Source organism: Hyperoodon ampullatus (genome assembly GCF_949752795.1).
Source record: "Hyperoodon ampullatus genome assembly, chromosome: X".
Classification (NCBI taxonomy): domain Eukaryota; kingdom Metazoa; phylum Chordata; class Mammalia; order Artiodactyla; family Ziphiidae; genus Hyperoodon; species Hyperoodon ampullatus.
In genome coordinates, this window is record NC_136913.1 from 97774434 (window position 1) to 97797560 (window position 23127).

Sequence of the window (23127 nt, forward strand, 5' to 3'; positions counted from 1 at the left end):
ACGGTGAGAGAGGGTTTAGAAACTAAAAGAATGACCAATTAAGGTTCGAAATTCCCTTCAGTGGAATGCTTAAAATTAGAAGACACTCTTATCTGTCTGATAGTCTTAAAGGAAATGAAACTGGTCCCTCAAAAGACTTTTCTAGGCTCTGGAATTTATCCAGTGGCAATGGAACAACACTCCTATTTTTTCTCACCACAGATAAACTGAAATCATAGGATATGAGGATGTATGAGCCAGAGTATGTAAGCCCAGAGTATGTACAATGGGTTAAGGACAAAATTGGAAACAAAACCTCAGCCTTTTCCTGCTTTCAGTGTGTACCCTTTGAGAGAAGAGTTAATAAAAAGTGAGCTTTCCCACACAGACTAGGAAGAAAAGAACACAAGTTTATAAAAGAACAGCAGTTCTGTATTCCAACCTCCACATTCAGATCCCTGGGACTGGCATGAGCTCTGACTTCTCAAGCAGGAGCTTGTGCTGGCTAAGTGCCTTTCCTGACACGGCAGGAGGAACCTTTCACCTTTTCCAGCCCCCCCCACGAAGACAGGGCTTGATTTAAAAGCTGCCTGATTGGAGTTGTTATCTTGTAATTTTTCACAGGCACCAGGCCAGAGACCAGGAATCTCTGCCCAGGTATGTGTTTTGCCCCAGCACATGTGGCTCCATGCTCTGCCCAGCCTGCCCTACCACACCTCCCATCCCCTATCCTCCCTCCTGCCTTTTAGACAGATGAGCACAGTAGGTTGTAAACATACTTCATGGAGACATTGGACCGGTAACTGACAGAAGATTCATTACATTTGATCATAGACGGAGAAAGATGTCCTAGAAGACGTGTTATTTTAAAATGAAGTCATAGGATAATTTATACTCAATTATATTTGTCCCCAACAGTTCTAACGAATTTGGGATATGAAGATGTGCTTCAAATAGCAACATAAAAGTCATTTTCCAGTGACAGGCTCTGCCACCTTCTGGAAGACCGGGGGCTTATTTAAAATGTAGATTCTTGAACTTCACCCACAGATATTTGATTCAGTAATTGTAGCCCAGGAATATGCCTTTCAAAAGCACCCTAGTGATGCTGACGCATCAGGTTCTGGTACCAACACTTAAGAAAAACACCACTATTTGAAGAGATTATAGTTGAAAACTTCCCTAATATGGGAAAGGAAATAGTTAATCAAGTCCAGGAGGCACAGAGAGTCCCATACAGAATAAATCCAAGGAGAAATACGCCAAGACACATATTAATCAAACTGTCAAAAATTAAACACAAAGAAATTATATTAAAAGCAGCAAGGCAAAAACAACAAATAACACACAAGGGAATCCCCATCAGGATAACAGCTGATCTCTCAGCAGAAACTCTACAAGCCAGAAGGGAGTGGCAGGACATAATTAAAGTGATGAAGGAGAAAAACCTGCAACCAAGATTACTCTACCCAGCAAGGATCTCATTCAGATTTGATGGAGAAATTAAAACGTTTACAGACAAGCAAAAGCTGAGAGAGTTCAGCACCACCAAACCAGCTTTACAACAAATGCTAAAGGAACTTCTCTAGGCAAGAAACACAACAGAAGGAAAAGACCTACAATAACGAACCCAAAACAATTAAGAAAATGGGAATAGGAACATACATATCGATAATTACCTTAAATGTAAATGGACTAAACGCTCCCACCAAAAGACACAGATTGGCTGAATGGATACAAAAACAAGACCCATATATATGCTGTCTACAAGAGACCCACTTCAGACCTAGAGACACATACAGACTGAAAGTAAGGGGATGGAAAAAGATATTCCATGCAAATGGAAACCAAAAGAAAGCTGGAGTAGCAATTCTCATATCAGACAAAATAGACTTTAAAATAAAGACTACTAGAAGAGACAAAGAAGGACACTACATAATGATCAAGGGATCGATCCAAGAAGAAGATATAACAATTGTAAATATTTATGCACCCAACATAGGAGCACCTCAATACATAAGGCAAACACTAACAGCCATAAAAGGAGAAATCGACAGTAACACAATCATAGTAGGGGACTTTAACACCCCACTTTCACCAATGGACAGATCATCCAAAATGAAAATAAATAAGGAAACACAAGCTTTAAATGATACATTAAACAAGATGGACTTAATTGATATTTATAGGACATTCCATCCAAAAACAACAGAATACACATTTTTCTCAAGTGCTCATGGAACATTCTCCAGGATAGATCATATCTTGGGTCACAAATCAAGCCTTGGTAAATTTAAGAAAATTGAAATTGTATCAAGTATCTTTTCCGACCACAATGCTATGAGACTAGATATCAATTACAGGAAAAGATCTGTAAAAAATACAAACACATGGAGGCTAAACAATACATTACTTAATAACGAAGTGATCACTGAAGAAATCAAAGAGGAAATAAAAAAATACCTAGAAACAAATGACAATGGAGACACGACGACCCAAAACCTATGGGATGCAGCAAAAGCAGTTCTAAGAGGGAAGTTTATAGCAATACAATCCCACCTTAAGAAACAGGAAATATCTCGACTAAACAACCTAACCTTGCACCTAAAGCAATTAGAGAAAGGAGAACAAAAACATCCCAAAGTTAGCAGAAGGAAAGAAATCATAAAAATCAGATCAGAAATAAATGAAAAAGAAATGAAGGAAACAATAGCAAAGATCAATAAAACTAAAAGCTGGTTCTTTGAGAAGATAAACAAAATTGATAAACCATTAGCCAGACTCATCAAGAAAAAAAGGGAGAAGACTCAAATCAATAGAATTAGAAATGAAAAAGGAGAAGTAACAACTGACACTGCAGAAATACAAAAGATCGTGAGAGATTACTATAAGCAACTCTATGCCAATAAAATGGACAACCTGGAAGAAATGGACAAATTCTTAGAAATGCACAACCTGCCAAGACTGAATCAGGAAGAAATAGAACATATGAACAGACCAATCACAAGCACTGAAATTGAAACTGTGATAAAAAATCTTCCAACAAACAAAAGCCCAGGACCAGATGGCTTCACAGGCGAATTCTATCAAGCATTTAGAGAAGAGCTAACGCCTATCCTTCTCAAACTCTTCCAAAATATAGCAGAGGGAGGAACACTCCCAAACTCATTCTACGAGGCCACCATCACCTTGATACCAAAACCAGACAAGGATGTCACAAAGAAAGAAAACTACAGGCCAATATCACTGATGAACATAGATGCAAAAATCCTCAACAAAATACTAGCAAACAGAATCCAACAGCACATTAAAAGGATCATACACCATGATCAAGTGGGGTTTATCCCAGGAATGCAAGGATTCTTCAATATACGCAAATCAATCAACGTGATACACCATATTAACAAATTGAAGGAGAAAAACCATATGATCATCTCAATAGATGCAGAGAAAGCTTTCGACAAAATTCAACACCCATTCATGATAAAAACCCTGCAGAAAGTAGGCATAGAGGGAACTTTCCTCAACATAATAAAGGCCATATATGACAAACCCACAGCCAGCATCGTCCTCAATGGTGAAAAACTGAAACCATTTCCACTAAGATCAGGAACAAGACAAGGTTGCCCACTCTCACCACTCTTATTCAACATAGTTTTGGAAGTTTTAGCCACAGCAATCAGAGAAGAAAAGCAAATAAAAGGAATCCAAATTGGAAAAGAAGAAGTAAAGCTGTCACTGTTTGCAGATGACATGATACTATACATAGAGAATCCTAAAGATGCTACCAGAAAACTACTAGAGCTAATCAATGAATTTGGTAAAGTTGCAGGATACAAAATTAATGCACAGAAATCTCTGGCATTCCTATATACTAATGATGAAAAATCTGAAAGTGAAATCAAGGAAACACTCCCATTTACCATTGCAACAAAAAGAATAAAATATCTAGGAATAAACCTACCTAAGGAGACAAAAGACCTGTATGCAGAAAATTATAAGACACTGATGAAAGAAATTAAAGATGATACAAATAGATGGAGAGATGTACCATGTTCTTGGATTGGAAGAATCAACATTGTGAAAATGACTCTACTACCCAAAGCAATCTACAGATTCAATGCAATCCCTATCAAAATACCACTGGCATTTTTCACAGAACTAGAACAAAAAATTTCACAATTTGTATGGAAACACAAAAGACCCCGAATAGCCAAAGCAATCTTGAGAACGAAAAATGGAGCTGGAGGAATCAGGCTCCCTGACTTCAGACTATACTACAAAGCTGCAGTAATCAAGACAGTATGGTACTGGCACAGAAACAGAAAGATAGATCAATGGAACAGGATAGAAAGCCCAGAGATAAACCCACGGACATATGGTCACCTTATCTTTGATAAAGGAGGCAGGAATGTACAGTGGAGAAAGGACAGTCTCTTCAATAAGTGGTGTTGGGAAAACTGGACAGGGACATGTAAAAGTATGAGATTCGATCACTCCCTAACACCATACACAAAAATAAGCTCAAAATGGATTAAAGACCTAAATGTAAGGCCAGACACTATCAAACTCTTAGAGGACAACATAGGCAGAACACTCTATGACATAAATCACAGCAAGATCCTTTTTGACCCACCTCCTAGAGAAATGGAAATAAAGACAAAAATAAACACATGGGACCTAATGAAACTTAAAAGCTTTTGCACAGCAAAGGAAACCATAAACAAGACCAAAAGACAACCCTCAGAATGGGAGAAAATATTTGCAAATGAAGCAACTGACAAAGGATTAATCTCCAAAATTTATAAGCAGCTCATGCAGCTCAATAACAAAAAAACAAACAACCCAATCCAAAAATGGGCAGAAGACCTAAATAGACATTTCTCCACAGAAGATATACAGACTGTCAACAAACACATGAAAGGATGCTCAACATCTTTACTAATTAGAGAAATGCAAATCAAAACTACAATGAGATATCATCTCACACCAGTCAGAATGGCCATCATCAAAAAATCTAGAAACAATAAATGCTGGAGAGGGTGTGGAAAAAAGGGAACACTCTTGCACTGCTGGTGGGAATGTGAATTGGTACAGCCACTATGGAGAACGGTATGGAGGTTCCTTAAAAAACTACAAATAGAACTACCATATGACCCTGCAATCCCACTACTGGGCATATACCCTGAGAAAACCATAATTCAAAAAGAGACATGTACCAAAATGTTCATAGCAGCCCTATTTACAATAGCCCGGAGATGGAAACAACCTAAGTGTCCATCATCGGATGAATGGGTAAAGAAGATGTGGCACATACATACAATGGAATATTACTCAGCCATAAAAAGAAATGAAATTGAACTATTTGTAATGAGGTGGATGGACCTAGAGTCTGTCATACAGAGTGAAGTAAGTCAGAAAGAGAAAGACAAATACTGTATGCTGACACATATATATGGAATTTAAGAAAAAAAAAGGTCATGAAGAACATAGGGGTAAGACAGGAATAAAGACACAGACCTACTAGAGAATGGACTTGAGGATATGGGGAGGGGGAAGGGTAAGCTGTGACAAAGTGAAAGAGCGGCATGGACATATATACACTACCAAACGTAAGGTAGATAGCTAGTGGGAAGCAGCCGCATAGCACAGGGAGATCAGCTCGGTGCTTTGTGACCGCCTGCAGGGGTGGGATAGGGAGGGTGGGAGGGAGACGCAAAAGGGAGGGGATATGGGAACATATGTATACATATAACTGATTAAATTTGTGATAAAGCAAAAAAAATAAAAATAAAAAATAAAAAATAAAAAAAAAAAAAAAAAAAATAAAATAAAATAAAAAAAAATAAAAATATTAAAAGCAGGAGCTCCGGTGGCAGAGAAAATTAGTTTAAATCCCAGCCCTGCCATGTATGAGCTGTAGCCCTGGCTCCTACTTTTCTACATGCCATTCGTAACTACAGGTTTTAGTGCCCCTCCAGACACACATGCCCCTTGGAGAAGTCTGTCCCAACTGCACCTGGCTCTAGAAAGGGAAAGCCCTTTAGAGTGTGTTACCACCCTTACTCCCCCACTGAACATGTGCAGGTGACCAGTGGGCTGCCATCTTCCTTCCCTTCCTCAACTGCTCCTTCCACAAGAATCCCCTATCACAAAACATACCAAGTGTCCTCCCGAAACACGGTTGCTATAGTTTTCATTCATTGCTCTGACCAAACAGAGGCCTAGAGTTAGACACTTTGCTCGGCTTCAGCCCTTGTGGCAACCTCAACACCAATACAAACCTTTGGGCGCACAATCTCGGACAGACCTCAGAACCCTCCCCGCTGCTACATCCCAGCTGCCCTCAATCCTCCCCTGCTGCCAGAATTACTACTTCCCCATATCGCAACAGCTGTATAACCCCCTCCCAGCTGCACATTCTCAATTAGGTAGATGCCTAGTTTTTGTCTCCGGGTGGGGAAAGCCTCCTCAGCTGAGTGTTATCAACCCCCTTTGTCCACCACAACCTCCCATTCACAAGTGCAACTGTTGGGTGGGCAGCCATCTTGTTACACTTCACACCCCACTCCCAAATATCTGTCCAAGTATGGCTATTTGGTAGTTTGAATTTACTACCCTGAGCAGAAGTCTAGTATGGGTTAATTTGTTATTAATTTGTTCAATTTATTGCTCTTGTAGCAACTTCAACTCAAACATAGTGGAAAATTTATGTCTGCCGTCCAGCTATAGCTCAGCTTTCCCTTCCCAGGGAACACTCCCACTCAACTCTCCTATTCATTTCACTGAATATTCTCTCTCAGAGTTATAAGACAGTTCACCTCTGCCAGAGATTTCTAAAGTATGTCAGGAGAGGCTTCACAGAGAGGCTGCATTTGACCTGGCCTTTGACAGAGAGATATTTACAGGCAGAGATGGAAGAAAACAGAATTTCAGAAAAAAGCAACACTATGAACAAAACTGAGCAGAGGTTTTCAAATGTTAGTGTGTACTGGAATCATGTTGGAAAATGATAAATAACAAATCCAAGACAGTAGTTAACTTTGCTGTGAGAACAAGGGAATACTATCAGGGTATGAAGGAGATTTCAACAACATTGGTAATATTCTATTTCTTAAGCTGTATGGTGCACATATCTGAAATATTTCATACTATACTTTCAAAAATAAATCAGCATGAGAGGCCGTGTAAAATGCAGAGTGCCAGGCATCAGTTCTGATTGGGTAGGCTTAGAAAGGCACTAAGGTATCTGCATTTAACAAGCACCCCAGGAAATTTCTTATACAAGTGCTTCATGGACCACTCTGAAAAACATTGTGATAGAATTTCTTCTCCAAACGGAAAAAGAAAAAATCAATGACATCAGTGCATAAAGCCCAGGGCTGAGAGTCAGAAACCCTGAACCACAGTCTCTGCTCTGCTTCAAATTTGCTACATGTTTTTGTTAGTAGGTTAACTTCTTTAAATACCATTTTCCAAACAGAAAGCCACTTTTATAATCCTTGTTCAGCATGGTAAGAATAAGTTAAATTATGCCTGATGAAACTTTGGAAGACTTTCCAGGAAATGCTTGGTTTCCAGAGAAGATAATGGTTTTTAGAAAACAGCACTCTTTCCTTGAATCAAGTTCTCAGTGATCCGTCTCCAGTGGCAACTTTCATTCAGCTTGAAGCATGTAGCATTAGGACCTTCCATAGAGAAAAACATTAGTGCCTGTCTGGGTGTGTTGAATTCTATCTGCTTAACCAAAAAAAAAAAAAAAAATCCAGAGTGGTAGTTCTCACTTGGGTTGGGGAAAGGGAACACATCAGAGTCACTGGAGAGATTTTCCAAAACATGCAGCCTTCCACCTGTTGCTGTGTGTATCAGTATGGGAAAGAGGACTGGAGAGTTGGGTCCACATTTTTTAAGCACTCCATGTGATTCTGATACATTCCCTGATCTAGAAAGATTCTTGGCCTCCCTCAAGGAACCTGATCCAAGATCTTACACTTTTTCTTGCCAAGAGTTCCTTATATTTACTTCTCACGTATTTCTTCTTTGGTTAGCTCTCACTGAAGGTAGAGGATAATTCACAAGCATCTTGCATATGTATACACAGGGGAATGTAAATAATGACCTTGTTCTCAGGGACTGGGGGCCAGCTGGTTAGAAACCTCAGCATCCCCAGGGTTGAAATAATCTCCTGGCCAGATGTTTCCTTCACCGGTTAGAGGAGGGCATGAAGGTCCCAGTGGAAGGCTCTCTGGACCCTACACTTGTCCAGCTGGATCAGCTGCAGGTGGAGCAAATGGGACCCAAGGGTCCCATCAGGTCACCTTGCTAAGTATGACTCAGGCCAGCAACTCTTTATTTCTTCCTGTCTCTCCCACTTCCCACCGCTCATCTCTGTGGGCAGCCGCCAAACGGGGGAACAAAAGTCAGGCAGGGGGAGGGAGTAGTTCTTAATGGATCCTCCATCTCTTCAGTGGTTTGGGGTCTGGCAGAGATAAACCAGACCTGAAAAAAATGGCTCCTCCCCCTGATGTATTTTGTTTAATGCACTAGCTGCCGAGAAGCAGCCAGGCCTGGAGCAACAAAATCAATTTCCCTCCGCTGAACAACAAGCTTAAACTTAACCCTCACAGCTCTTTCTCTTATGTCCTTTATCCATGGAGCTCAAAATGCTGTTCAGGCTGGGCTTTCTGCCACAAGCAAAGCCCATCTCTGAGGAGTGAGACACCAAGATCTCTGAAGAACTTTGGATAATGATTGTATGCCAAGGGGTGCCTAGAAAATATGATACATTCAAGAAGCCTTCACCATTCCTTCACATCTGATGCAACTTTGACAGGCACCAGTTTCTAAAAAGGAAATGAGAATGACACTTAGTTGGCTGGTATTATGGATGAGGAAGCTGTAGAAATTTAGCAATCTGTCCAATATCCCCAGGGATAACCCTTGTAGCACACCTTGGATCTTGATTCTTTCCATGAGTACTGTCAAATGGAATTTTATTCTTGAACTTTAAAGACCCCCATCTAAGTGTAAACACTGTGACTATGTTCCTATGAGCAATGGTCGATGGGGAATGTAAAATAGCAGAATCATATGAGATTAACATGATACTGATGTTTCTATTGCCCCTGTATTATATCTGCTGCTCAATTAAAGCTCTCCCCCACTCAGTCCATGAGTGTCTAAATCTCCATTACCTACCCACATCTCCCTTCAACAATTTCCTTTGAGTTTCTGGACCTAGAAGGTGAGATCAACCAAAATGTGTTATATGGAGAACCATAAATGTTTTGTGAAAGTCTCACTCAAGCCTAAGATAGGAGGCAAGGTGGGTGTAGGAGCCGGTGTTAATGCTTGGAGTCAGATGGAGGCTGTTGCTACTGACCTTCTAATTCCTAACAGTTAGTCCCTCCTCACCCTCTGCTGGAAATTCTTAGAAAACAAGTGAAGCTAAGTTATCACTCTTAAGTCAGAAGAGAAGAGAACTCAGGGTGCTAATACCTTTGAATGGAAGCCTGGAAAAAAAGCAAAGGATGTGAATGAACCCAGCTTTCACATGACCAACTTATCCCAAAATACACTAACATTGCCTTAACTATACGTTCATTCTTTCTACCATTACTGAATAACTGCTCTGTGCCAGGAACTGAACTGGGCTCTGGGGCTATAAATATGAGTTGTAAGGAGCACCCCTTTCACTTGCCAGCTAAGTGTCACTTCATGAAATCATGTGCCCATAGAAGTACTGAGCTAGCCATAGTAAGCCCAAAGAATGCAGGTGAAAGGTGAGCCTACTTAAGGTTCATTCTGTGGAGCCCCCAAAGGGGGATAAAGTCATAGGCTTAAACCAGCCTTAATAACTGGTTCTGTACCATGGTTTTGAAGCGGAAGAGAGAAATTAACCCAACGACTTTCCAATGTAGCCAGAAAATCATTAGTAGCTAAAGAGTGGGAAAATTCAGAGATAAGGGAGGTTAGAATGTGAATTCAAATAGGAGAAAGACCATATGATCATCTCAATAGATGCAGAGAAAGCTTTCGACAAAATTCAACACCCATTTATGATAAAAACCCTGTAGAAAGTAGGCATAGAGGGAACTTTCCTCAACATAATAAAGGCCATATATGACAAACCCACAGCCAACATCGTCCTCAATGGTGAAAAACTCAAACCATTTCCACCAAGATCAGGAACAAGACAAGGTTGCCCACTCTCACCACTCTTATTCAACATAGTTTTGGAAGTTTTAGCCACAACAGTCAGAGAAGAAAAGGAAATGAAAGGAATCCAAATCGGAAAAGAAGAAGTAAGGCTGTCACTGTTTGCAGATGGCATGATACTATCCATAGAGAATCCTAAGGATGCTACCAGAAAACTACTAGAGCTAATCAATGAATTTGGTAAAGTAGCAGGATACAAAATTAATGCACAGAAATCTCTGGCATTCCTATACACTAATGATGAACAATCTGAAAGTGAAATTAAGAAAACACTCCCATTTACCATTGCAACAAAAAGAATAAAATATCTAGGAATAAACCTACCTAAGGAGACAAAAGATCTGTATGCAGAAAATTATAAGACACTGATGAAAGAAATTAAAGATGATACAAATAGATGGAGAGATATATCATGTTATTGGATTGGAACAATCAACATTGTGAAAATGACTCTCCTACCCAAAGCAATCTACAGATTCAATGTAATCCCTATCAAACTACCACTGGCATTTTTCACAGAACTAGAACAAAAAATTTCACAATTTGTATTGAAACACAAAAGACCCCGAATAGCCAAAACAATCTTGAGAACGAAAAACGGAGCTGGAGGAATCAGGCTCCCTGACTTCAGACTATACTACAAAGCTACAGTAATCAAGACAGTATGGTACTGGCACAAAAACAGAAATGTAGAGCAATGGAACAGGATAGAAAGCCCAGAGCTAAACCCACACACATATGGTCACCTTATCTTTGATAAAGGAGGCAGGAATGTACAGTGGAGTAAGGACAGCCTCTTCAATAAGTGGTGCTGGGAAAACTGGACAGGTACATGTGAAAGTATGAGATTAGAACACTCCCTAACACCATACACAAAAATAAGCTCAAAATGGATTAAAGACCTAAATGTAAGGCCAGAAACTATCAAACTCTTAGAGGAAAACATAGGCAGAACAATCTATGACATAAATCACAGCAAGATCCTTTTGGACCCACCTCCTAGAGAAATGGAAATAAAGACAAAAATAAACAAATGGGACCTAATGAAACTTCAAAGCTTTTGCACAGCAAAGGAAACCATAAACAAGACCAAAAGGCAACCCTCAGAATGGGAGAATATATTTGCAAATGAAGCAACTGACAAAGGATTAATCTCCAAAATATACAAGCAGCTCATGCAGCTCAATAACAAAAAAACAAACAGCCCAATCCAAAAATGGGCAGAAGACCTAAATAGACATTTCTCCAAAGAAGGTATACAGATTGCCAACAAACACATGAAAGAATGCTCAACATCTTTAATCATTAGAGAAATGCAAATCAAAACTACAGTGAGATATCATCTCACACCAGTCAGAATGACCATCATCAAAAAATCTAGAAACAATAAATGCTGGAGAGGGTGTGGAGAAAAGGGAACACTCTTGCACTGCTGGTGGGAATGTGAATTGGTACAGCCACTGTGGAGAACAGTATGGAGGTTCCTTAAAAAACTACAAATAAAACTACCATATGTCCCAGCAATCCGACTACTGGGCATATACCCTGAGAAAACCATAATTCAAAAAGAGTCATGTACCAAAATGTTCATTGCAGCTCTATTTACAATAGCCCAGAGATGCAAACAACCTAAGTGTCCATCATCGGATGAATGGATAAAGAAGATGTGGCACATATATACAATGGAATATTACTCAGCCATAAAAAGAAATGAAACTGAGCTATTTGTAATGAGGTGGATAGACCTAGAGTCTGTGATACAGAGTGAAGTAAGTCAGAAAGAGAAAGACAAATACCATATGCTAACACATATATATGGAATTTAAGAAAAAAAATGTCATGAAGAACCTACGGGTAAGACAGGAATAAAGACACAGACCTACTAGAGAATGGACTTGTGGATATGGGGAGGTGGAAGGGTAAGCTGTGACAAAGCGAGAGAGAGACATGGACATATATACACTACCAAACGTAAAATAGATAGCTAGTGGGAAGCAGCCACATAGCACAGGGAGGTCAGCTCAGTGTTTTTATTTTTTTTAAATAAATACAATTTTATTAGTAGCTCCGTACTTTGTGACCACCTAGAGGGGTGGGATAGGGAGGGCGGGAGGGAGGAAGATGCAAGAGGGAAGAGATATGGGAACATATGTATATGTATAACTGATTCACTTTGTTATAAAGCAGAAACTAACACACCATTGTAAAGCAATTTTACTCCAATAAAGATGTAAAAAACAAAGAAACAAACTAAAAAAAACTTTGCACAATGAGCCTAAGGAAAGAGGGAAACAGAAAACATCACCTTAACTGGCACAACAAAGAGAATCTGGTGCTTTTCCTAAGAAGGCCAGGAAATTATGATACCTTAACTCAGTGTTTCTCAACCTTGGCACTACTGACATTTGGGACCAGATACTTCTTTGTGTTGGGGAGTGGGCAGCTGTCTTGTTCTTGTGCATTGTGGGATATTTAACAGCATCCCTCACCTTTATCCACTGACTGTCAGTAGCACCCTCCCCAATTTGTGATAACCAAAAACATCTCAAAGACATTACCAAATGTCCCCTGGTGGGGGATGATGTATGTAAGGAATCAGCCCCTGTTGAGAGGCACTGTCTTAGCTCATCACTAACATCTCACCCCAAGGCCGCATGAATGCAGTCATTGGAGAGAAGAAAGAAAATTAGGATCTGGGTTATCTTGCCAATGAACAAATTTAAGGAAAGAAAGGAAGTGAACAAGAGAGAGGTCCCTGTCATTTGCTTACAGCCACAGGGCAACTTAGTGAAAGCCAGAAGTGGGATCCAAGTTTCCTGGCTCCAGGCACCCACATTGCGCTGCTAATGGAGATGACAGTGATAATGAATAATGATTCTAAAACTTTAGGAACAGCAGCAACAAACTTCAGCAATAGGTTCTACCAGCACATTTTTCCACTGCCCCAACTAGGTGTAAAATAGATCGCATATTCACGCACACATTTGCCTGTCTGTCTTAAACTTGCTTTTTCTTCTCCGTTCAGATTAAACTGCTCCCATTGCTTTCCCACAGTCTGCCATTTTTGCATTTTGCTCTTTCCTAGCCCATCCACACACTGCCAGCATCCAGGTCTCCTGCACTAAATTTAGAGGGAGGCTGAATGAGGGAAAAGCTAAGTAGGGTGCATCAGGGCCATAGGAAACCTGGATAGTCTGCTAATGGCTACTAGACAGGGCTAGCCTTAGATGTTGTCAAATAAGCAGTCACCTGAAGTCTGCCTGGTACCTAGCATTTCATTATTAGAGATGTATTTTTTGGTGAGGACTGTACATTAAATTCTTATTAGTAATTAACACCTGTGTGTATGTGTTTATCAGATCACTGTCCTCTGAGATAACTACCAGAGAGCAGGGATCTTAGAGGTCAAGTTTATTTTGGAGCAGTAATACTAGAGTATAAGTTGCTGCCCCTGGAAAGCAGACCTGGATAATATTCTTCAATGGGTACTCTGCAGGGAGAAGAAGGTGATGAAAATCAGGGCTAAAAAAACCAGATATCAACTCTGCCTACTAGCCAATCTTGCTGAGAATAAAACCCTGATGTAGATTGCACTTTGGGGAGTCCCAGGCTACGTGTTTCAAACGAGTCCCCATTCATAGCCCTAGAGATGGACAAAGGGGAGAAGCTGAGAGTGGATTTCCCCATGAGACAACATCCCCACTACCCACACCACTGCAAAGCTCCCCAACCTACCCAATCCCAGCAACACCGTCTTACCTCCCACGAACTGTGCGGCTCCCATGCAACGTCCCATCATTCTGGAGATGAGTTCCTCCATGCAGCAGCCTAGGACAGCAGCCATTGCCACCAGGAGCAGCAGAGCACAGCCGGCACCTGTCACCACTGTGCACATCTGCCAGGCCAGGCTTGGGATGGCACTGAAGCTGGCATAGCGCCCACACTCTTCCACCATGATCAGACTCTGCCCCTCTCCCCTCACAGGGTAGTTGCACCTCCGGAATGTGCTGAATGACACTGGCTTCCCCAGCTGGGATCCAAAGAGCCAGTAAGGCAGGAAGTAACTGGTAGAACTGGCCACAGCGGTAACAAGGGACAGGAAGGCCCAGAGGGTCCCCGCCAGGGTCAGGCTGCTCCGCATGGTCCCAGGTTTCTCTGCGGGGATGGGGAGATGAGTTGGGTCACAGCACCAAATGTAGAAAGTTATCATGTAGGCTTCATTGGCCTAGTTTTCATCTGCCTGGCCAGTCCTGGGGCTCAGTCATGTGCTTCTTGGCCCTTACTTCTGGATAAGATTATTGTCTCAAGGACCATTTGGGTCCCTATGGGATTCTGCTCTGCAGCACTTTTCCCATCTTCCCTTCCTTCCGCCTGATTCAGAGTTCTATGGTCTCTAGGCTGCCATGGAAGAAGTGTAGAACTGAATTAGTGACTGTTCTGCCCACTCCAAGGCAGCCTGAGCAGACAGCTTTTAGCTCTTGACATCCAGCATGGAACAAGTGACAGGACGGAAGTCTGAATCAAACCAAGGCTCTCTGGAGAGACCCCAACTTCTGGTGGAATGGCCTTGTTGACCTGAAGGCCTGGAAGGAGGCAGTATCTCAGGAGGGCCAGGAACCAAGTTGTTTTCAGAGAGTTAAGAAAGAAGGAAGATAACTCACAAGGCCTGCCTCTGCTCCAAGGGAGAAGAGGGAAGGAGAGCTCACCATGGAGTTAGAGGATGTGCCCATTTGACCTTGGTAGGATGTCCAGGAGAGCATTAATGTGGGCTTTCACAGTACTACATCAGCTAGGTTAAAATGGGTAAATAAAATAAGGGGTGCCTAGTCTCATACCCTTTGCTTATCACTGAGTGAGCACTGTTCAGTCACTTTTTCCCAAAATCAAAATGGGAGGCACCTTCCCAACCAGTGACAGTTGTCTAACACTAGGCTGTCTACCAAGAAAACCTGTCTGGTCCTTTGCTGAATAAAGTTAAGAAAGCATCTCATCTCTCTGAATTGGATCAGGTACCCCCTGTCTGGCAGCAGGAACATAGATCTGTAGCTGTAAGGGCCTTTCAAGGTGCCTTTTGGAACAAGTCATCTCAGATTCAAGACAGTGAGAGTCTTTTTAGATCTAATCTCCTCAGCCCAGCTCACAGATGGTTTTCACACACCCCTCTGTCAAAAATCAACCACTTCCCTCCCAACTCCATTAATCTGCCATTGCTTTCTGGCCTGTTTCTCAATGAGGGCAGCCAGAGACCACACTGAAGCTTGCTGACAGCACTGTGAACATCTCCAGCAAGCAGACGGTGGAGTTTGTTTCAGAAACTTCTCCATGATTCATCACCACGGCTTAAAGTTACAGGTGGTGGGAGAGGGGTTCATCGGTGGGGGACTGAATGCACGGGAATTACAGGAACTGGCTATATTGCCAGTTTGGGACATTGTCAGGAGCAAGCAGCAGTTGTACTCAGGGTCTCAAGGACCTTGCCCAGCCATGAGCTCTGTCATAACCATCATCAAACAGTACCTGGCACAGAGCTGGCACTGCAATCCATATTTGTTTAATGAAACCCATTTTATAGAAACATCCAATTTCCAGGCTGGCAGGGATCTTAATGAATCACCTAATTCAACCTTCTTGTTTTACATATGGGGGAGTACAGCCTTGTAAAGGGGGAAATAATTTTCCCCAAGTCACAGAGTAAGTTAGCAAGCAGCCACACTGGAATAAGAAACCCAATCTGCAGATTCCTAGGTCAGTACTTTTGTACTACACAGTGCTAATCACCCCCCTGCCCTATCACTTTACAGATGGAAATATGGAGAGGAAATGATTTACCCAAGGGTAAAGAACTAGTGAAGTACACTGGCCGGACTAGAGCCCAGTTATTTGATTCTTAGTATAATGCTCTTTTTTCACTCCACCACAATTCCCCTCCTGATACATACGTATTGTGTGCTATGTGTTTCGTGCAGGAAGGGAGCAGAGATCATAAATTGCAGGTGCTTACTTTGGAATGTTAGGGCTTCGGGAAGAGAGTGCCCTGAGCTGGGCCCCAGGGAATGAGGCTTTGTGCCTGGGAGTGGAGGGAATGAGAGAAAGATGTGATGAGGGATTGAAAGCCAACAGGAGGAGAAGTGGAACTAGTTTTGAGTAATTGCTGTTAGAAAGCAGGTACGCTTGGACGCAATGAGGTAATGCCTCTGCTTGCTATATTAGAGCATGTAAGATTATGGAAAATGCAAGCAGCCCTCTTTTATGAACTTACTTCTTGGTGAAGAAGCCCAGGCCAGAGGATGAGAGGAAACAAGCTGATAAACAGCTGCTGGCTGTAGCATCGTATTCCCTTCCAAGTCCATTATTTCATGTGCTCTGCCCAACAATCTTCTTAGGTTGGTAAGAAAGGTATGAATAGTACCCCCAGTTTACAAATGAGCAAATTGAGGGTCAGAAAGCTAAGTGACTTGCCCAAGGTTACACAGTGATACAATGGCAGAGCCATAATTTCCCACTTCTCCTTCACCTGCAATTTTCCCCCATATTCTTCCTCATCACCCCAAAACTGTTTCAATGAAAAGCCTCCATGGTTTCCCACCCATGATGCCAAAACTGTTTAAGGATGGCAAAAGAATTAGAGGGGAAGGACAGGGAAGGTAGGAGGAAGGCCACTTTCTCTAAGCAGCATGGAACCGTTAGGACCCGGGTATTCACTGTTTCAAGTTTGTAGTCAGAACTAACCACATATGTCCCCCACAAATGTCATCACCTTGAGATCAGAAGTACCAGTATGACAGCCAGTAGAAGGGCAGAGAGCTTAAGGCAGAGAAAGGGACCATATCAGTGAGTGGTACCTACAACTATACTAAAATAGGAGGAGGGCTTCTGACATAAGGTTATCACCATCCATGGCAAAGCAGGATGTTTAAAAAACTACAAGACTGCCAACCACTGTTACCATAATTTCATTTTTAAAAAATGGCATTTCGAAGCCAAGAGGTAGGAAGGCAGAATTACAAAATTCCTTTTAAATAAAATAGGTTTAGCTTTAGAAAAAATCATTGGCCTTCAGAATTTAAATACTTTCAACTTCAGGAAAAACTCATTGTCCTTACTTCATTTAGAATGAGGATGTCCAACCATGCTAGTTCACTTGGGACTGAAGGATGTGGGATTGTCAAGGATGAAACTAGGAAAGTCCCAAACTTGGATGGGTTAGTCATTCTCTTTAGGACTAGAAGTGTGGTGAGTCAGCACTATCCACGGACAGCAAGTTGAGAATCACTGCCACAGATAATTTTCTCATGTTCTCTCTCCAGGACCTAAACGATATGAAGTTAAAAGTGACCATGGAATTAAATAATGGAGAGATGAAATCTTTATATTTTGAAGGTAAACCTTTCTGAATCATAAGCTTGACTTCATGTAGTCAAGAAAGAGAGGTCAGGAATCCAGTTGCTCAATATTTTCTGTTCACAAAATAAGCCCCAGCCCAGCTTCTCCTATGGCCAGATAAGGAGGCAATGGGCCACGTGGAGTCTGCATGTACATTGCTACATGTTCACATGTACAGACAGGGAAGTGCATTCAAGCAAATGCTTTGAGTTACTGCACCACCTGCAATGGAGTAACCTCCCTTCATGACAGCCCTCCAAAGCAATCCAAGTTCATTCCCAGGGGCTATCCAAGTCTCTTTACATTCACATTAATAAAAGTCACACACAACGCTATACTTCACTCTATCTTTATCCCTCTTGTGTATTTCATGTAGCAATCGCTTTGTTTCCCTGTCCTGGAATGCCTAGCCACAGAGCCACACTGGATTTCAGAAACCAAGAACTCACCCTGGTACTCCTGCTAAGTGGTCCAGTAACCAGGTATTGATAGGATTGCTATTGACCCCCTTTCTTTGGTTACATGGTCCCTCACCCTTAGTTGCTCTATCTCCTAAATGGGTCACATGCCTGTTTCTGAGAGCAGTGTATGAGATGCAGTGAGTGTGGCTAGAAAGTTATAACGACCAGGGTAGAAGTATGAGGTCTGTTCTAAATTTGTTGTTCTTACTAAAGACTAGTGGTAAAGATACAGTGGTCATTCTAACACAGACTCATGGATAGAGGTCATTTCAACCTGTAAGATGCAGGAAACCCACCTAAGCCATACATGCCAAACAGTTATCTATATTGCTTTCAAGGAACACTAGAGAAGAGAACTCTACAATTTTTCTCAGTAGCTTGATAACTCTCACTGTCAATAAATCATTTGTTATGTCTCATTTTAAACCGTTTTCTGGTGCAACTTAAGGCCAATTCCTTTGGTCCGGGCCTCAGAGGGAATGGAGAACAGCTTGGCCACTGTCCTCCAGACGAGAGCCCTTCATCAACACAGATTAATTCAGATTGCTGGTAGCTTACCTTTAGACTTTTTCTCCCCAAATGAGCACTCCACCTCACCCTGTGGTGTCTCATTGCCAAGACTGTAATCATTTGTTCTCACCTTTTCACTCCCATGTGTACCTACTCATATGTGGGCACTTACTTAGTTAGTATCAGTGAAACTGGAAACATTGCTCTTATATTTTTCTTGGTGGAGAAAAACAAACCAAATTCTTCCAATACCTTACCTCCTCCCCCAGCCCCCACAGAAAAAGACTCAAATCCTTTTGTTCCCACTCAAGCTTGTCATACAACTTCTGGATTAAGGACAGTGCTATCTTGGCTAACAGGGTCCAGGCAAAGAAGCCAACAAGTTAATGACCAGAATATGAAGTGGTCAGAAAGGGAGTCTCTGACTTGCATCTGCTGAGGAAAACGTGACTGCAACACTACCGGTTTTGGACTGCTTTGTGAAGAGCAGCTTTGTTGGCAAAGGAATATGAATGGACTTTCTCCTCACGCCCCTAGACTGTGCACATAGCCTACCTGCCAACCCTTTTACAGATACATCATGCTCAGTGTTGAGACTTTAGGAAATAAGCAATATGCACAGGCACATGGTTCCAGTGGGTAAATAGAGTCCTACTCCAGAGAAATGTCTTGCCATTGTATCAAATTGGATATATAAGCAACCTGACCATTCTAGATCTTTCTGCTTCAGACGCAGCCTCAAAAAGAATCTACGACCACTTCCCAAACATTTCTCTCTTTATTTTCTGCCACCTGAGTTCCCCAGAAGTTTCTCCTCCTCTGTACATCTCCACAATGGGGGTGTCTCCAGGTTCTCCTGTGCCTGAAATCATCTCATGATTTATCTACTCCCAGAACTTTGTTTCCCATTTGCATACCGGTGACTTGAAGAAGACCTCACTTTTTATACACTTTATTGAGGTATAATTGATATATGAAAACGTGTACATATTCAATGTATACATCTCTCTGAGTTTGGACATATGCCTACATCTGTAACACCATCACCACAGTCAAGGTACTAAATATATTCATAAACTTCAAAAAGTTCCTTGTATTGTTTTGTGGGTTTGTGTGTGTGCTAAGAACACTTAACATGAGATCTATCCTCATAATGAATTTTGAAGTGCATATTGTTAACTATAGGTACAAAGTTGTACAGAAGATCTCTAGAAGTTATTCATCTAGTGTAATTGAAATGTAAACAACTCCTTGTTCCCCCTCCCTCCAGCCCCTGGCACCCACCATTCTACTCTATGCTTAAGAAGACCTTGCTTTCAGTCTAAGTCTTGTCTGTCAAATCCTCAGCTTTCTTGCTTGCTGATTGTCTTTCTAAGCCTTCTCCCTCCTTCCATCCTCTTTTAGTCTGGGGTAGAAAGACTAGCAAAACTAGCTGTGTTGGGTTTGTTTATTTATTTATTTGCATTGCTCCATCCTGAGGTGAAGATGTCCACAAGCAGGTAAGGCACGAGGAGGCAGGAAGCCAGGGAGTGAGTGCAGAGACAGGACCAACCAAGTCATCAACAACCTAGAAGGCCAATTCTAAATAATCAAGTTGGCCAGGCAGAGACAGAGAGAGCCCATAAAAAGAACCTCCGTGTCAAGTCCTGGGCTATTCCCCTTCTCCTGGGTCTGAGGTTAGAAAGGTGGGAATTGGAATGATTTCCCTAAATTTCATATGAGCTTCTCCCTTCTTTGTAAAAAAAAAAAAAATACTGCTCACTGAGCTCTCTGTCTTGTCTTCTGCTTTGGAAAGTGGCATATCAATTAGAGATCTTCACCCCAGTTCTTATTCTGGCTGGAACGATGCCACCACCTTTAGTGATCAATTGATTGGCTAGGAGTCCTATCTCACTACTCCAACCAGCCTGCTCTGGCAAGACACTGTTAAGTCCTATCAACAATGGACTAACTGGTAAAGCATTTCCTCACACCCTTAGGTTCATAGCCCCAGGCCTGCTATTGTTGCCCAGGAGTCCCTCTACCCATGGCCTCAATAGTGAATAAAATGCCACCATAGTCAACCTCCCCCATTCAGTGAATCTGGCCAGTGTAGGAAGAAGGTGGGCTGAAGGCTTCTCCTCTCACTTCGGCAGACGTGAGAGGCAGCCTGGCATATGAGGGTGTTTTTCAAAATGGGGTCCCTAACGCCTCTGCATCAGAATCACCTTCAATGCTTTTCCAAAATGCAGACTGTCACACCCTTTTAGGATTCACTGAATTAAATTTTATGGGATTTTCATTTTTCAAAAATCCTCAATTGATTCTGATGGAAATTAATAATTGAGAAATAGTCTTTTAATGGACAAGAGTCCAGATTTTAGAATCCAGATCTGGGATAGGGTCTTAAGGTCTGCCCCTTACAGGTTATATGAACTTGAAAGGATCAATTAAAACCTCTGAGTTTTAGTTTCATCTATAAAATGGAGATGATGGAAGATAAAGTTCAAGTGAAGTAACATCTGTGCTATGTATACCTAACACCAGGATAGGTGTTCATTCCCCCACCTATCAGAGAAGACTCCATTCTCCCATAAGTAATAGAGAAGACTCAAAGTCACCCAAGAAGTAGAATATCATTCCTCTCCCCTTTCTCTGCTAACCAGTCTTTCAGTGATTTCTCCTCACCCCTCGACTTCTTTCTGTTTTCTGTTTCCCACCACAAAACAGAATCATTTGGCCCAGTGTTCCTTTCAAGAATGGATTTATAGTTAAACTATTTCAGGTTTTTCTGGAAATCATCATACTTTGGCACACAGTAGGAACTCAAATATTTACTGAGCTAATGCAATCTTTTATTTCCAGCCCAACTCACTTTAACATCTGCATTTCAGTTTAACCCCAGCACCCCATTTCAGTACCATAACCCCAATTTAGGCAAGTCTAAGAGATCAACCCAGCATATCAGCAAACCCAATCCACTTTTATTTCAATAGACAGGTCAGAACAAAATCCTTCCCTCCACTCCCAGAGACATGGACTTCCTCTCCTCAAATTACCATCTCTCCTGGGGAAACCAACTAGCATTTAACCCTTAGGTCTTCACACCATGTCAATATGAAATAGGAATTCAGCCCTGATTCCTCTTAGCCTCTGCGCAAACAACAGACTTGAGGAAGTAAAAATGCACCAGGCTGCCTTTGGGAAGAAAACAGATTCTCTGAGCTGTGAGATGAAAGGACAGGAAGCCTGAGGAAGGAAGGGGAGAAGGGGGGGTTGAGCAAGGGGAGAGCAAACAGTTTCTTCTCCAGCTGTTTCAATTGCATTTGGCCCAAGTTGCAAATTTACCTTCTGACCACGAAGGCTGATTGACTTGTTTCCTCTCTTCGGACTCAGATCTGAGAAACAACTTCTTACAGCTTGTCAGAAGGGGATGGGAATCCCAGCTGCTCTTTGCAGTGATGCCTGAAAATCTTGCTTTACCTTTGGGAGAGAGGGGCGGAGTCCAACCTAATGGGAATTAACTCCAAACACGCTGGAGGCTTCAAAGTCAGCCTCAGACATGCAGGTACTTGAAGTAGCTTAGCGGGCACTGAGTCCCCCACCTCCATCCTCACAGCTGCCAAGTTAGCTGTGTGTGAGTGTGTGTGTGTGTGTGTGTGTGTGTGTGTGTGTGTGCCCACACTTGAACTGCATATCTATCTCACTTCCTCACCTGTTACCCAAATGCCTGCTGAGGAATAGAGGTTCTCCCTAACTTCCAAAGCCCTGAATAATCTCACCATGTATATTAGGTAGCACCTAATGTGGCTGGAAACAACTCAGAAGACACAAGCCTGAAGGGAGTAAGACAGAATAACCTCTTTTTCCCAAACTGATTTCCACTATGTGATAGGGAAGGTGCTCCCACAGAGCAACCTATGGCTCAAAGCTATGACAAGATTACATTTCAGAAACTTAAAATCACACATTGAAAAAGCTTAACAATAACTTTTAAAAAAATAACAGTACTACCAAAAGTCAGTGTCTAACTTATCCCAAAGCACCAATAACTGTTTTTGTGATTGAGAAAAGAGCTGAGAAGACTGGAGATTAATGGAGCTTTGCCTAACACTCTGCTCCAACCTGATGTCATCTCTCCCACCTATAATGGCCCTGGCACTCCATATTTATTTTGGTAAACTTATTACCTTCTACCTTGTATTAGTTTTTTTGCATATATGTCTCATTTCACCTCTGAGTTGCCTTGTGAACAGGGAACTTTGCTGAACAAAATGAGCTAGAAGAAGGAATGGTAGCTAGCTTAACTTAACAGAGCATACTAGACTGATCCAAAACATCTTCGCTTCCATAATGGTCCACTTGCCTTCTCAGAATGCAATGAAGTTATCAAGTTTGTTATCTAGCATTTTGTTGTAACAATTCAAAATATGAGAGTAAATGAACCAGCAGTTTAGCACATTCATTGTACGCTGATAATTTTATGTAGTTGCTGAAGGTTTTCCTGCACGCATCCTCTCTTTTATCAGTGATAAAGGCTTACATTCTTCTATGCCTGCTTTTGTCTATCTTGCTACTTTCTATCAGTAGTTCCTAA

The 23127-nt window shown here is 41.7% G+C and overlaps 1 protein-coding gene across 1 annotated transcript in view; it reads right to left on the minus strand.

The window, feature by feature from the left end:
* The window catches only part of LHFPL1 (LHFPL tetraspan subfamily member 1), a gene marked incomplete at its 3' end in the record, with an annotated part of 48919 nt that extends 34486 nt beyond the window's left edge, over window positions 1–14433 (minus strand). The window contains exon 1 of the mRNA XM_079727941.1: window positions 13957–14433. Coding sequence (XP_079584067.1) covers window positions 13957–14407 — 451 coding nt within the window. The 5' untranslated portion in view covers window positions 14408–14433. The remainder of the gene's footprint in view (window positions 1–13956) is intronic.
* Window positions 14434–23127: the final 8694 nt, after the last annotated feature.